General features: G+C 38.5%; 1 protein-coding gene across 3 annotated transcripts; it reads right to left on the bottom strand.

Moving 5' to 3' along the window:
* Positions 1-345: 345 nt before the first annotated feature.
* cpne1 (copine I) lies at positions 346-11,373 on the bottom strand. 3 transcript variants are annotated; one of them, XM_026307800.1, is made up of 16 exons: positions 11,230-11,373; positions 8,865-8,993; positions 8,589-8,768; positions 7,625-7,699; positions 7,341-7,412; positions 6,719-6,802; positions 6,344-6,433; positions 6,141-6,239; positions 5,964-6,050; positions 5,795-5,854; positions 5,407-5,540; positions 5,158-5,212; positions 4,886-4,940; positions 4,370-4,503; positions 4,045-4,287; positions 346-3,760 (listed from the first exon to the last, which is right to left on the bottom strand). In XM_026307800.1, exons 2-16 carry the CDS (start codon positions 8,991-8,993, stop codon positions 3,650-3,652), a joined length of 1,608 nt encoding a protein of 535 aa, XP_026163585.1. In that variant the 5' UTR covers positions 11,230-11,373; the 3' UTR covers positions 346-3,649. The 3 variants fall into 3 exon arrangements, with proteins under 3 accessions (XP_026163585.1, XP_026163584.1, XP_026163586.1); XM_026307799.2 differs by having other exon boundaries at positions 11,111-11,351; XM_026307801.1 differs by having other exon boundaries at positions 4,051-4,287; positions 11,111-11,351.
* Between the last annotated feature and the right edge of the window lie 3,637 nt (positions 11,374-15,010).

Genomic DNA, 15,010 nt, shown 5'->3' with positions numbered 1-15,010 from the left:
CATACTTTATTTTCATTTTATGCCACTTTTTAATTCTACATTTCACTCCACTGTTTATCTAAGCTACAGTTACAGATTTTACACATTTCAGGTTTTCCCTCATCATTTTTTTTTAAATCAGTAACAAAAACAAAACTGTACTCACCAAGTTAACAGCTGAGCTCTGGGGAAACCAGTGAGTCCGACAGGTCAGGGAACACAAGGTCAGGAAACACAAGCAGACAACAGAAATGCCAAAAAATTGAAAACAAAAACCCCCAAGTAGGAATAAACCATAACCAATTAAAACAGCAACAGCTCTCTCCAGTGAAACACAAAACAATTATTTCTTTCCCCAAGTTTTTTTTTTATTTTGTATTCTAACAACCTACTTTCATACAGACATCGCTGACTACACTGGTTTAATTACACTGGTTGGTTAATAGTAGCTGTTAGCTGGATAGTTGTTGGTCACGTGATACTGCAGCTTAGCTAGTTTAACAAAAAAAAATTATACATGTATTAAGAGGATAAAACTGCAAAGCATTATGGGAGGTGTACTTATTTAACATAAGCTTGGCAATCTTTGCTCATTCATGACATTTTTGCCTGTGTGTTTCCAGCATAACTATCTGATAACATTCACAATACATCATTAACAGTGTGTCTAAAATAAAAGCTGCATGTGTTTTCAGCTAAAACGTGTAACATGAAACTGTTGGCAAAGAAAAAAAAAGGCATGTTGAGAGACACCCACAGAATCTGCTGCTTTTTGGCATCAAAACATTTGAAGCTGAAACAACAATCTGAACTCATGATTGTCTTAAAAATTCCCAGAGCTTCCACATGCATCTTTATCAGCAGATTTCTTTTGGTTGAACCTGTTCCCAAAACCCATGAACTAAACTTGACACTCCAGTGGATATGAATGTTGGTATTTTGATAACTGTTCAGTATTTCCAGAGAATCAAACAGGCTGAAGCAGCAGACACTGCTGGCACTAGAGAACAGACAGAGGACAAGCAGCTGCAAACACTGCTTTAACTAAAAATAGGCACCTGGTATATTTAATGGAATATTCACATCTTCACAGCTTCACTGGTGAAGGCCAGGGGAAGTGGTTGTAACATAAAAAAAATGATCAAAAGGGACCTTGAGCTTAGATTATTTTGTGATGGTGCAGCAAGAACACAATTTGCCACTTTCTGCCCCCCATCTGCTTTTGGCCAGACCATGTGAGTAAGTTTTACCAGGCATATTTTGGTCTGACTGCACCATTACACAGATTGTACACTGAGTTCTAACACTTAAGACTAACTGATCAAGCAACACTTGAGTCGTCAGCCTTTGTTTGTTGAAGCATTTGTCTTTTTCTCATTTCTCTTTAATAAGGCACAAAAACAAAATCATTCTGAATGATTTAAAATGGTTGCAATAAACCTGAGCTTTGACACATTTTAATACTGTGTGTGTGTGTGTGTGTGTGCGTGCACAGATCAAGCCAGTATCCCAGGTGGGATAAGGCGCATGAATCAGGAGAAAATCTATATTATCGAAACAAAGCACAAAGACTCAGGTCTGTTCAGATCATGGGGGAAGCGGGGTTACCATGGTTACGACTCCCAGGTGCTCACATCATTGGACTAGTGACGGCGGCAACCAGAACTATTCCTCATTAGGAGTCTAAAAGTGTGTTTAACCTGCTAAACTGTATTTTTAGTGATCCAGCAGCAAACAATCGACTGTCAGAACTTCACCTCCTGTTGAGTTTAAAGCTCTTTTGCCTCTTCTCTCTACACGGGATTCTTAAAGCCCTGGCAAGATTTTTTTGTCTCACACTTAAATGTCACCAAATAAAGATCCAATTTTTATGTGAGAAGCAAATATTTATTACTTTTGTGTCTTAAATCCCCAAATATCTGCTGATTAATTTGTCATGAATTGATTCAGATGATTTTTTTCAGTTTTGAAGTCATGAGGGGGGGGTGAGGGGGTGTAAAACAATGGTTATAATCAAAATAAGCATTAAACCAGAATTTGTTGTTCTGAATAATCAATGCTGCTGGTTTATTTAATTTTGAGATCCATCCATCCATTTTCTGCCAATTATTCAGGACCAGGTCACAGGGGCAGTGGTCTAGGCAAGGATGCTCTCCCTAGACACTTCCTCCAGCTCTTCCGGGAGGAATACCAAGGCATTGCCAGGTCAGCCGTGAGACATAGTCCCTCCAGCGTATCCTGGGTCTTCCCCGAGGCCTCCACTTGGTGGGGCAGGCTTAATTTTTGGATATTAAATTATTTTCCTATAACTAGAAAAAAAGTTGAAGAAAATGGATGGATGGATAGAAAAAAAGTAAGTTGAATGCTGACTGACTGATAACAACAATATCCACATGACCTGAATGCAGTATAATAGTCCAGAATCTGCAGGGACACCATGTGCCACATGACATGTCATGTCATGTTTCTCAAGGCCAAACAAAATTCAGCTCCATTTTAGCAAACAGGTATACAAGCTGTGTCCCAATTAAGGGCTGTCACCAACTCTTTCTGCCTCCACTCTGGAGTTATTAAGGCTCCTGACTCCTTCACAGCTGCAGCTGGACCAGAGATGATGATATTGGTAAAGTTTTTCAATATTAACACTATTGATGGAGCCACATATGTTAATTTTACATATATATTTGTTTTCAGTTTTATTGGAGGAAAATGAGATGCCTCACCGACACTGCATTTTAGGAAGTTTTGAAAATGGGACAGTTTTATCACAATACTGTGATGCAATTGGTCTTCAAATGCAGCCTTTGAAGGATGCTGCCCCTCAACTGGGTCACAGCTATAGTAGAAAGTACTGCACTGCGAGCCAAAATGGCAGCCACTGCAAACCACTGAGTCATGACAGTACAGTCTGGGAAATTTTTTTTTTTTTTTTTTAAATTTTAAAAAAAAGATCAGGCTAAAGCAGCATTATAGAGGTTATACTAAAGTCTACAGTAAGGCTATAGTGGTAAAGCTATGTTAAAGAGTAAAAAATATTCATTGTAAAATTTTCAAAGATTTGTGCATTAGCAAAGTGCAAAGTATTGATATCTGATTAATAAAGCTAAGCAGAGCCATGCACACAGACACAGGATTGGTCCAGGTTGTGCAGTGTCACCATGGTAACGAAACAATATTAAGGTAACTGCAGCTGCAGCTCCTACAGTGTCCACTAGATGAGACGCTACCACACCACTGCTGTGGTAAAACTGTAAAACTGTGAAGCAATTGGGAAAAGCCAATGTTCTCACTACGAATGCAAAATCCATACAGTTCAATTCAGATCATTCACTTTTTTAACAATAAAGTTGAGAGAAAATGGGGGTTTCTTGTGTGTGTGTGTGTGACTCTGCAATTGTTAAAGATATGTCAGAAAACACGAGATATGCATAGTTAGTGAGGAAGCAGCAGGAGAATTCAATTATCTATACTAGATCTCCAAAAAATGGATTATACAATAGATTTAAAAATAAAAAGGGAAAGATGGCCCCTGGCATCTTGGTTTGGCTGACAGCTAGATGCCACATTATGACTGGCCGAAACTCCATCTGGTTGGTTGTGAGCCTGGAATGAGATCAGGGTGGGGGTCTTCAGATTCAACGGTGGGTCTGGGGAAAGCAGACCATGGGGTTTAGGATTTGGCAGCAGCTTTAGGTGGGTCAAGGCCCCTCAACTTGAAATAGGAGACCAGCTGCTTGGGAACCTCAGCAAGGACAGACTGACTCAGAGCTGTCATGGGAGCCTGGAGAGAGATGAAGATGTGATGTTATGTGGTGCCCTGTTATCTGTACTGTTAGCAAATAAAGGCAAAGATACAAAAACAAAGCTAAAAGGAAAAACACACAAATAGGTTTTGTTCATCTGCTCATTTTTCTTCCTGTTTAAAAGATCCCATCTAACATGCTTCCAGTGAAAGTCCAAGATAGACCAGCTCCGTCAGTAACGTTCTAAGAGGATTTTTAGTATAAATTCCTATCTGGGTGCTTCAGTACAGTAGCTGTATACTGTTCATCACTATATACTTACACTTACATCTTTGAACTGTCTGTATGGAACAAACTGAACAATGTCTCTGGCAACTGGCTCTCCCACAGTCGACTTCAGGACACCATCGTCCCCATCCAGCAGCTCCATGGCTTTAAAGTCTGCTGGTCCCACCCCTATAATGATGATTGACATTGGCAACCGCGATGCCCGAACGATAGCGTCCCGGGTCTGGTCAAAGTCGGTGATCTCACCATCAGTGAGGATGAGGAGGACGAAGTATTGCTGCAGAGAAATGTCGACATAGCTCAAAGACTCAGAGTGTGTGCTTGTTGAATTTTTTGTGTGTTTTTGAGTGAGTCCTCACAGAGGCATTGTTGGCCTGTGCAGCGCTGCTGGAGATAGAAGCAACGTGGTTGATGATGGGAGAGAAGTTTGTTGGTCCAGAGAGTCTGAGCTGAGGCAAAACCATCCTATAGGCTTCAACTATTCCCTCAACACCTGAGTGAGACACAGCGGAGGAAGCAGTGCATTACTTAAAATATTTGTTTTTCTTGTGAAACAATCCAGACTGTCAGATAACAACTGATTGCTGGGAATTGTATTGAATTGTATTACCCAAAATTCATGGTGAAAATCTGCCCCAGTTTCCTTTGAAAAATACATGAGCTCTGGACGTTTTAATTAATGATGCATCTGACTGAGCTTCTACTGCATGTTCACATAAAGACTTTGATATAAAGTACAGACACCTCCAAACCTCATCTACACTCCTACACAACTGTCCCATAGTGTACTGCAAACACGGTCAACAGAAATACACTGAGAACTGCTATGTAAAACTTTTGAGTGAAGGATGTTGACTGTGGGTTTGTAGGAGTACCTTTGCAGTATGGGTTGCTGGGGTTGAAGTTGAGGGCAAACTCATGGTGGGCAGCCTGTAAGATCAACAACACAGCAGTTTAAAAAAAAAAAAAAGCAATCTACAAGACTCTTTATTAAAAAAAAAAAAAAAAAACTAGTGCAATCATTTAAATTTTATGTCTCATAAAAAGGGATTTCACTCAACCAAATCACAAAATGAATTTTACAAATTGGGCTTAAAAAACCAAAACTTTGAAAAGATTTGTTGTGATAGTTGGTTAGAAAGCTGACCTTGTATTCTGGAGGCAGTTTGGCTCCAAATCCAAAAGCTGGGAATAATTTATCACTGAAAAAGGAAACGCAAAAAAATCCAATGTTACAGTCACAAAAATAAAACCACTCGTTCTAAGTAAACCTTGTTTTTTGGTTAAGGGTGCGGGATTTGGAGATTAATGTAGAGTTCAAGACGCAGGAGTTAGGGCGGGGAGTTTAGACTGTGGTGTGCAGTTCTGAAAGTGTAGTTTGCATGTGTATACTCACGAATCATAGTCCTGGACCACCTGACCCACAGCCCAGAGAGCACCCAGGTACTGGTTCATCCCATCTGGACTCAAGTAGTGGAGAGATTGAGGTGAGCGAGGATCACCGTTAGAGCCAGTGAAATCGATCCCCACCTACAGTGTTCACACAACACTCATTTATAAATCACCACCTACAAACATTCATGCATTATTCCAATCCATTGCTTATATGTTTATACTCTAATTTAATAACCCAGTTTACAACTTGTATGTATCCATTTCATAAGGATCTATCATCTCTAAGGATGAAATCATTTTGACGTCTCTGTCAGTATTTGAGTCCTGTCTGTGTGACTGGTTCGAAAGGAGCATTTTAAATGAGAAGGTGTTTGTTCATGTTGACGTACAGTGAAGTTGATCTGGCAGCCGCCCATCACATAGTCCAGGAAGGTGTACTGAGTCACCAGCTGTGCATGCACAGAGACACCACGTTAAAGTGACTAAGGAAGAAATCTGTTTTGAAACTGATAAAAGCAACAACTTGCAGTAACAAATTTTTGGTAATGAAGTCTTTACCTTGCAGCTCTTCACAGAGACAACACCAGAGTTTTTGTAGCTCTTCTTCTTCTTCTGTTTCTCAGGATGGATGCAGTCAAACGCCACCTGAAAAAATAAACATAAAACACAATTTTAATGGCCTCTAACCTCCAGCCAATAGTGAGATCTTAGGTTTTATTTTATCAGCTTGCTCACCTGAGAACCTTGTGCAGCTTTCAGCAGCTCTGTGGCACTAGTGGTGAAAGAACCAATCAAATCATGAGATCCATCACTGTCATGATCGGAACAATCCACCTGCAAGAACAGGAGAGTTCATGTAAAGCTCAGCTTGGTTTTTAATACTAAAGGTGGATTCTGATTGCCTGTTTTGAATAAAGGTAGAATCTGATTGGAAGAACCTTCAGTGGTCTGTTGAGGTCACTGGAGCACAGTGTCTGCAGAGAAATAAAAAACTTCCTCCAGGAGGGATTTAGATTGTTCTTCACCACCTGCAAACACACAGAACTTCATCATTATCATCTTCATCACCTTTATCCCAATTAAATTACCCCAACAACAAAACAAAAAAAGGCTTGAAATAGGGACAACTATTAACTTCAATATATGAAACAACCCAATAGGCTTGCAAGTAATAATTACACACAAGGAAGATGCAACAGATTAATATTCTGTGCAATTTGACAGTAGATACAAACAGTGACATAGGGAAAAGACAACTGTAGTACCAAAAATGTAGAAGTGTATAAAAGAGTGTGTTTGTGTACAGTATTTACCTCTGTTCTGTGGACCAGTTGCCACCTTCCATCATCTCCTTGTTTGGAAAATTCCAGGAATGGATCAGATTTCCCAAATGTATCCTGAAAAGACAGAAGACACCATGATGCCATCTCATTCACTGCATTTACATACGGTGAATCCCAATTCTAAGAATTGCATCCATGTTTCCTTCACTTGGGTCTTTTCCTTGTGTCTTAGTCCCACCACATAAAATGCAAGGAAAAGATGCAAGAAGAAACTTCAAGGACAGATGAGTAAAGAGACATGTTTTAACTGTCATAAGACATCCTTTACTCTGATCCTCAATGTGATGGGTTTAATCTTCAAACTGTCAATCTATAACAGACTTTCACAATGAATGTGCTCAAAATTTGGACTGTATCTACTGTTATATTGGGTTGCTATAGACAAGACTGCCATCAGTGCAGGAAGTGTAAACCACTAACACAGCAGGAAATACAGTCTATTTGTTGCAGTGGGAACTGAAGGAGGACATTACACAACACCTCAGTGAAGGATTTATGAAGAGCTGCTGGAGCAGTCCTGAAGAGGAGGAGATGAAAGAGGAAGATAAGAAAGAAGATGAAGGAGAAAGTCGAAGAGGAGGAGCAGAGCTACCTTCTTGTCAAGATTTTTAGCCTCCATCTCCAGTTCAATGGCTCTGTTGTCCTTTATCTCCTCTGCCGTGACCTGCACCAACACACACACACACACACACACACACACACACACACACACACACACACACACACACACACACACACACACACACACACACACACACACACACACACACACACACACACACACGATCATAGATCATATTATCCATGTAATGTCACATAAAATTTAAAATATATATATATTTTGAATTTCAATCAAGGCTTGCTGCGACTACATACAGTGATGGTGCCTTTCCCTGCAGGTTTGTTTTTCTGCAGCTGCAGAGGTCTGGTCACTGTTTTACTGGAAACTATCTGAAATACACACAGTTTCTTCCTCAGCAGTACCCATGGCCACACACTCCCATCATACATGTACTGAAGGAAAATGGTTTTGGATAAAAATGCTACAAGCCTATTCATTATTTACAATGGATTATGATTGCATGTAGCTTCAGGTGGAAGCTACCACTTCACTGGAAATCGCATAGGAAATAACATAGAAATGTAACAGGCAGTGATAATACTCAATCATTTCAGGCTTTTTTAAACAAAATAGAAAATATCAACTGACTTTAGCTTCTCAAATGTGAGGATTTGCTGCTTTTCTTTGTCATATATTGTATGTTTATAAACTGAATGTCTTTTGACTGCTCCTTAGCTAAAACAAAATCTAAAGATATCACCTTGAACTCTGGAATATTAAAAAGTGGATTTTTACTATTAAGAATTAACAACTGAGAAAATAATTAGCAGAATAATTGAAAGTGAGAAAAATAATGCTCAGCAGCAAAGTATAGCTAATATAACATTCTAATCTGTTCTGAAAACATTTATTATTTTAAATATTACAATATTCAACAGTCAAGTTTTGTTTAAATTTTCTGTCAACATACTGACTGTAAAACTAACCACGTAAAAGGTTGGCGATGAAAAGTGAATCAAAGTTATTACAGATGTTTACTACATTTAAGATGGATGGAAATGTCATGTAAATCCAAGTAAAGGTGCCTGCAAATCAGTTTTTTTTTTTTTTTTAACTGTAGCATTTTAGGAAAGTTAATTAAAAACATCAATACAACATGAAGAGCTGATATACTGCTAGGAGCTTATACATTTGATTTCACTGAACCTGAATCAGTGGGGAAAAAACCCTATGTAACGCTAGTGTGAGCTGTGGAGTTGAATGTGAGCTGGTGTGTACCTGTCCCAGAGTTAGCTCTGTCCCTCCCAGGTAGTCATCATCCTTGAGGTCAGAGGTGGAGTTGTCAATGTCATAGACCGCCAGCTTCAGATTCTGAACCGTCTCAAAATGATAATCCACTCTGAGACGCTCAACGAATGATGGATTCTGGTTGTTCAATATACGCTCAGTACGGGCCAGCTGATAGAAAGAGGACATTTTTTAAAATTTAACACAAAATTTAAAATAAATAGTGTGATAGTGTGTAGTATAATAATAGTGTGACTGCAATGTTACCTCGACCCAGTTGTCTCCTCCTGTGTTCTGCAGCAGAACACACAGAGGATCTGACTTTGATCCATAATCTTTATCCAGCAGGTTAGAACAGGAGACACTCAGCTCCACCTTGGTGACACAATCCGCCATCTGAGGGGGGACAAAGATTTTCAGATCAGGATTCAGAAAAATAACTTCATTATCACAACAGATTTCACAGGTGGTCATAATGTTAAAGCCTTCTAATGTCTATGTACAAAATAAACTGATATGTAGATTTGAAATCTGTTCAAAAAGCAGGAACTAGAGATAAACTGAATAAATTCCCTGCATAAGAAGTTTCACAGGAACTGAACAGAGACCACACAGCAAACAGAACAGAAAACAGGACTGAAACTATCTACCAACAGCACTTTTTTGCAACTCCAGTGTTATTCAAAGATCAAACAAAGAAAATGTAAACAATAGCAGCATCCTGAAAAAAAAAATAAAAGGAAATTATCTTAACCGGAAACAGCAGTTCCCTCTCTCTGCTGGATCTGGTTTTAAAGTCAAAGAACTGTAAGAAATCACCATTGGAGGGGTTGGATCCAACAAACAGTGATTCATTTTCTTTCAGTCAACTAATCATTGCAGATCTTAACACTTTAACCACAATCTACAGCAACAAACATCCAAAGCAGCCTGAGCACAACACTTACTCCAGACAAAACCACTTTGATTCCTCAAACTTCAATCTGCACTAACAGGACCAGTCACGTCATGAAGAGGTGAGAACATATGATTTGGCGTCACAGGAGTTCTGCTGAGCTATTTATCTTGTTCTTTTATACTACATTTGCATCACAAAATGCTGTGTCGCACTTTATGAGTGTTGAAATTAAACTGTATGAATACTTAATTTATCTTTTCCATATGCAAAAGAGAGTACTGATCAACTAAAAACTGACTATAAACCGACTGAACTACAGCTCAGAGAGAAACTTTTTCATTCGACAGCTCAAAGATGATTTTATCTCTTGTAAATTTAATTTAGGATACTGGATACTCTATTGATGCTAAGATAATATCATCATTATTGCATTATTGTGATGAAACATAAATACTAGAAAGGTCATTACCAACTAAACTCTTTAAATATTTCCATTTTCTGCTGGCGTCATGCCGTCTGCTGTTGTACTTTACATCCCTTACATTTATTTTATAACTTTAGTTTCTAGCTTCTTTTTGGAATCAGATATATAGAACTAAACACAGTATAATTATAAACGTTTAGTGATCCTCAGTGGGAAATTCACACTATGTAAAGTAACTCAAATTACAAGCATATGTGATAGTTAGCATTAGCTCCACATTTACCAGATGAAACATTAAAATAGTGAGCACAATAATGCATCAATAAATGATTCAATAACATAAAACATTAAGTGAGCTGTGAAATGTGTATATGTGGTTGATAATTCTTTTCATTTTAAATGCAGATAGTTAGTTACTTCTGACTATTACACGGTGGCATTTCTACTTTTACTTAAGTAAAGGATCTTAGTATTTCTTTCACACAGAAACCGGTTGACATTTTGATCGATCAAACAAATAACCCAATAGATTCTTAAGGAGAACCTCATGTAACCTTCAGCAGCTTAATCCATTTCTGATCTAAAGGCATCTAAACTCTGTTGGGGCCTTGAAGTATACACGTATCACATTTCCACACAACTAATTTAATTCATTGAAATTTGTTGATTAGCTTTATTTAATATTACTTCTTTGATGGGTACTCGTGTTTTGAACCATGTAAACAGTTAGTAGCTTTGTTAATTATTTTCAGGTTATTTAATTAGAGGCCATCAAGTGACCACACCTTTGCAACTAGTACAGTTACGACTTGTCAAAACACATTGACGAGCAACACCTGAAAGCAACACCACGTTTAAACTGAATCGGATTCAACTGAAGCTGTAAAATCAGCCAAGTAAAGCAGCAGTTTTCTACAAACACAAACAAACACGTTTGTACAGCTCTTTCTGAGGACACCCATAACCTAAACCTGGCTAAGTCGAACTTTAATCCTAAAACCAATTCGTCAAGCAGTCTCTTGAAGGTTTGTCAAAAAATGAAGACCGGAAAAAACATCCCATCTTAAAAACTGTATCCAGTCCTCATAACGTTTCCCCACACGAGTGCACATACACATATAGACACACACACACACAGCGCTGTGTCAGCACAATTCGTGTAAATCGCTTTTATCACAGTCATTAACTCACATTTTTATCTCTTTGACCACAAGAAAACACACCGAGGCGATAAACTCCCACCCACTCAGTCCGGAACAGGAAACGACACCTTTTCAGTCGGAGTAAAACACATCTGAGAGTGCACTAACCTTATCTTGACCAGTTTTTAGGCTTCACCCTGAGATTAATCACAAATATCACAATTTAACTGCAAACCAAGTGGTAACAGTATTTTTTTCAACAGCTCCAAGCTAAATGGGAGCGGCAGACAAACAGGCTACATTCTGATTGGACGGACGTTGCACAAGCGCATTCTGATTGGACAAGACGACTGCCAGTCACGCTCTCTGGCTTCAGGGCGGATGAAGTTTCATTCAAAACTTCCGAACACACTCCTTCAGAGTAAAAGCCGCATTAAAACATCCGACGAGCAGGATAAGATAGTGCTTTTCAGTCTGTAATACACTATCAGAGTGCTTTGCTATGTTTATATTGAAAGCTCAATATACAAAATGTGAGATGTTACACTTGCCCCATTTAAGTAATTTTTCATTCTTAGTCTATGACAGACATCCCATCTCTCCTTCTGCTCTGCACTTCAATTCTACACAGTCTCCAGGAATGAACTATATACATATATATTAAAACAATTTTATACTGGGAAGAAAAGAAAGGCCAGTATTGTTCAACTATTTTAAAGCATCAGCATGGTAACAACTCATTTTATCCACCCTGGATAGGTTATCTACAGAGCAAAGCAAGTTGCCTGGACCATAAAGCCAATAACACAAAAACAAAAAGGAAAACATCCAAATGAAGTAACCTCAGACAGGCAGGTGATGACCTTTAAATGTCCATGGTCTTTAGGTCTTTCATTGTAATCTTGCAAAACTGAAGTTGCCCTCTCCCGGCTAAAGCTCTAGAAAGTTTATAATTCATTATCCTTGGAGAATGAATGTGGGCTCACCAACAAGATTTGTTTAACAGGTTAAGTGCACTAATATTACTTACAGTCCCAAATTAGATATTTTCAATATTTGGACACTGAACATATGGTTGTGAGGACAACTAATATCTACTTAAGACAACTGAGTTTTCTGTGCTTTTATGTTGAAGAGCAAACACTCATGCAGGAAATACTGCTGCTGTAACAAAACATGTTTTCAAAGATTAACTGCACAGGGACAGTCAGAGAAACCACAATGATCAGTAATTAGTTCACTCCAAAGGAATACAAAGGAAAACTAGACGTTGCTTTCCTATTCATATTTTATTATTTGATCATATGTTTATTTTGTAGCTCATTTCATTGAGGAAGAGGTATAAAATCTGACTACAAGGAAATACTCCAGCACAAGTGCATCATAACTGTATTCAGATATTGTAAAGCCATTATCTAAATCATCTAAAGGTACACACGTCAGGTCTTTTGGATCTGCATTTGCAATCATGCACTGCAGCCAGTGAACAATGCAGAAAAACCGGCCCTTGATGAAACTGTCTCCAGGCCACCACCTGGAGCATCTACAATCAAAATGCTACAGCAACATGTGCATGACACACTACATCTATTGACTGCCATTTACAAGCCACCTATTTACAACCATCTAATGCTCTAAAGTAAACATATATGTACAAGCCACAATTTACCCTACAGGCTAACACGCACCCCTAGACTCTCTGGACTAGGCTACCAAGTTGTAGCTGCCCACCACTTCAGGCTGCTCTACATGACATCAACTACATTCTAAATGCTATAATCTACAGGCTACTATCATATGTAGACTACCATTTACAAGACACCAAGTATGAGATTAACTATTGCTACCATTTATGGTCTACCATGGACCAGTTTACCATTCACTGACAAAACATGACCACCTATAGGCCAACATCCAGCAACTAACATGCAAAATTTACTGGCCATTATCGACACAGTACCTTCTACCCATTCAACAGCAACGTAAACTATTTATTCTCTTCAAGTCAAATCTAAGATTAATTATAATGGTTTACAACTAAACGTTTTCAATACACCGCCTTTCATTTCAATGTCTATATTTTGCATGGAGCATCTTTGTATCTGTCACTCACCTGCAAGTCCAGCTTTCTATTTATCACAGGGGGTCAGGAGGTATAATAAGATGAACCTTTATTTGTCCCACAGTAGGGGAAGTCCAGGTGATTGAGTGACAGCTCAGTGTCAGCTAATCAACAATATCTTTACCTCACTCAGATTTTGAACTCATCTTTTGCAGGGAGTTAGTATGTAGCCAGGATTCTTCACAACAGAGCAATGACACACATTGAACTAACATTTATCTTACCATTTCACTTTAGATATTTCTTTCACACACACACGCACACACACATGCACACACACACAGTCAACTATTTGAACATTATTCATCAGTGTACCTGTGCCTGGGTTAACCACTTCCTCAAAGCATCAGATGATTCCTCTTCAAACAAAACTACTTCCACTGATGCTAGTTAGGTTTGAAGCATGAAGCACACTGAAGACAGCTAAGAGCTGCTAAGGTGCCTAATAAGATTTAGGATTTTATTTATTCATGTTTAAATCAGAAATAAATTACTTTATCTTTGTATCACTATTTGGAATACTTATTTTTAAAGGACAAACTTAATGTCTTCCTATTTGACAAAAAACCGATGTTTAGAACAGTTACATTCTGTACAGCCTTTTTTGTCATTGCTTTGTTGACTTTGCTCTAATGTGAAGGAACATGAAAAACACCATGACAAACCCAGCTCGGGTAAATTAAAGACAGAAATGTGTTAGTCTTAAATCACGGCATTTTGAACCTTAGCACATTAACATGGTTAACATGGTCTGTCTGTGCATAAATAGGTAAAGAAAATATTAAAATGTGGTGAGGTAGAGCCAAGGTAGTTTAGAGAGGAAGGCACTAAAGGAAGGCACCTAAATAACCTTCTAGTAGTCTCAGCAGCTCTCAACTGTAGCAAAACCACCTGGAGCACCAGACATATCCATGAGCTCCAGAATTCATTAGTTTTCCTGGTTATCACACAAACACTAAACCATTTATCCAATTAAAATGTACTAGCTTTAACTCCATGTTGGCCTGTGCTCTCTGATAGTTTAAATTAACACAATGGAAATCTAATAATTTGGTTTAAAGCCTTCAAAAAAAAAAAAAAAAAACACACGAAAGCTTAAGCCCACATATGTGATCCTGCAGACCAGGAACTAGCCACAGTTTCAGTCTAATAAAAGTTCAACATTGGGTCTAGCAGCAAGCACAGGTGGTAGTTGAATTTTCAGTAAATGTATGGCTATGTCTAAAGACATAAAAGCAATAGTGACTTGAGCCACAATGGTTAACTTCCAGCACTTCATAATGTGATGGAAATGTTGAAGGAAAATTATCTGTACTCCAAACAAAGCCAACAGTCTTCTATTCAAGTTTAACGAAACAGAAGTGAACACACACACATCAGATACCGTAGCTTTCCATCATCAGACAGTAAAGAGCAAACAGTCAGAGAGAGCTGATCGCAGGTGAGCATTTGTGCATCAGGAATGTCCTTTTATTAGCCAAAGCAAAGGAGACTCCACATCATGTATGGATCATACAAGTTTTGTTCACACTGAAAATAGAAACAAAAAAGAGCTTTTAAGATGGGAACATCCAAAACATTATCAGACATAGATACCACAAAAGCTACCAAACTAAAAATGCTACAGACCTCATCTTAACACTCTACAGTTCAAACACCTAAGGAGTATGTGAAAGGGAGGGGTTGGGAGTGGCATTGTTTAAACACAGCAACATCGGGAAATGTGACAGGTGAAAAGGATTCAGCAGCCCCAAGTCATTATTTACAAAATAAAACACGGTCAGGAACCTGTCCATCCTGCTTCCACAGAGCACTACTGCAACCCAG

This window comes from Mastacembelus armatus, chromosome 5, assembly GCF_900324485.2.
Source record: "Mastacembelus armatus chromosome 5, fMasArm1.2, whole genome shotgun sequence".
In the NCBI taxonomy this organism is placed as follows: Eukaryota; Metazoa; Chordata; class Actinopteri; order Synbranchiformes; family Mastacembelidae; genus Mastacembelus; species Mastacembelus armatus.
Note: the sequence above shows the minus strand (reverse complement) of the source record. Positions and strands in the feature narration are given on the sequence as shown.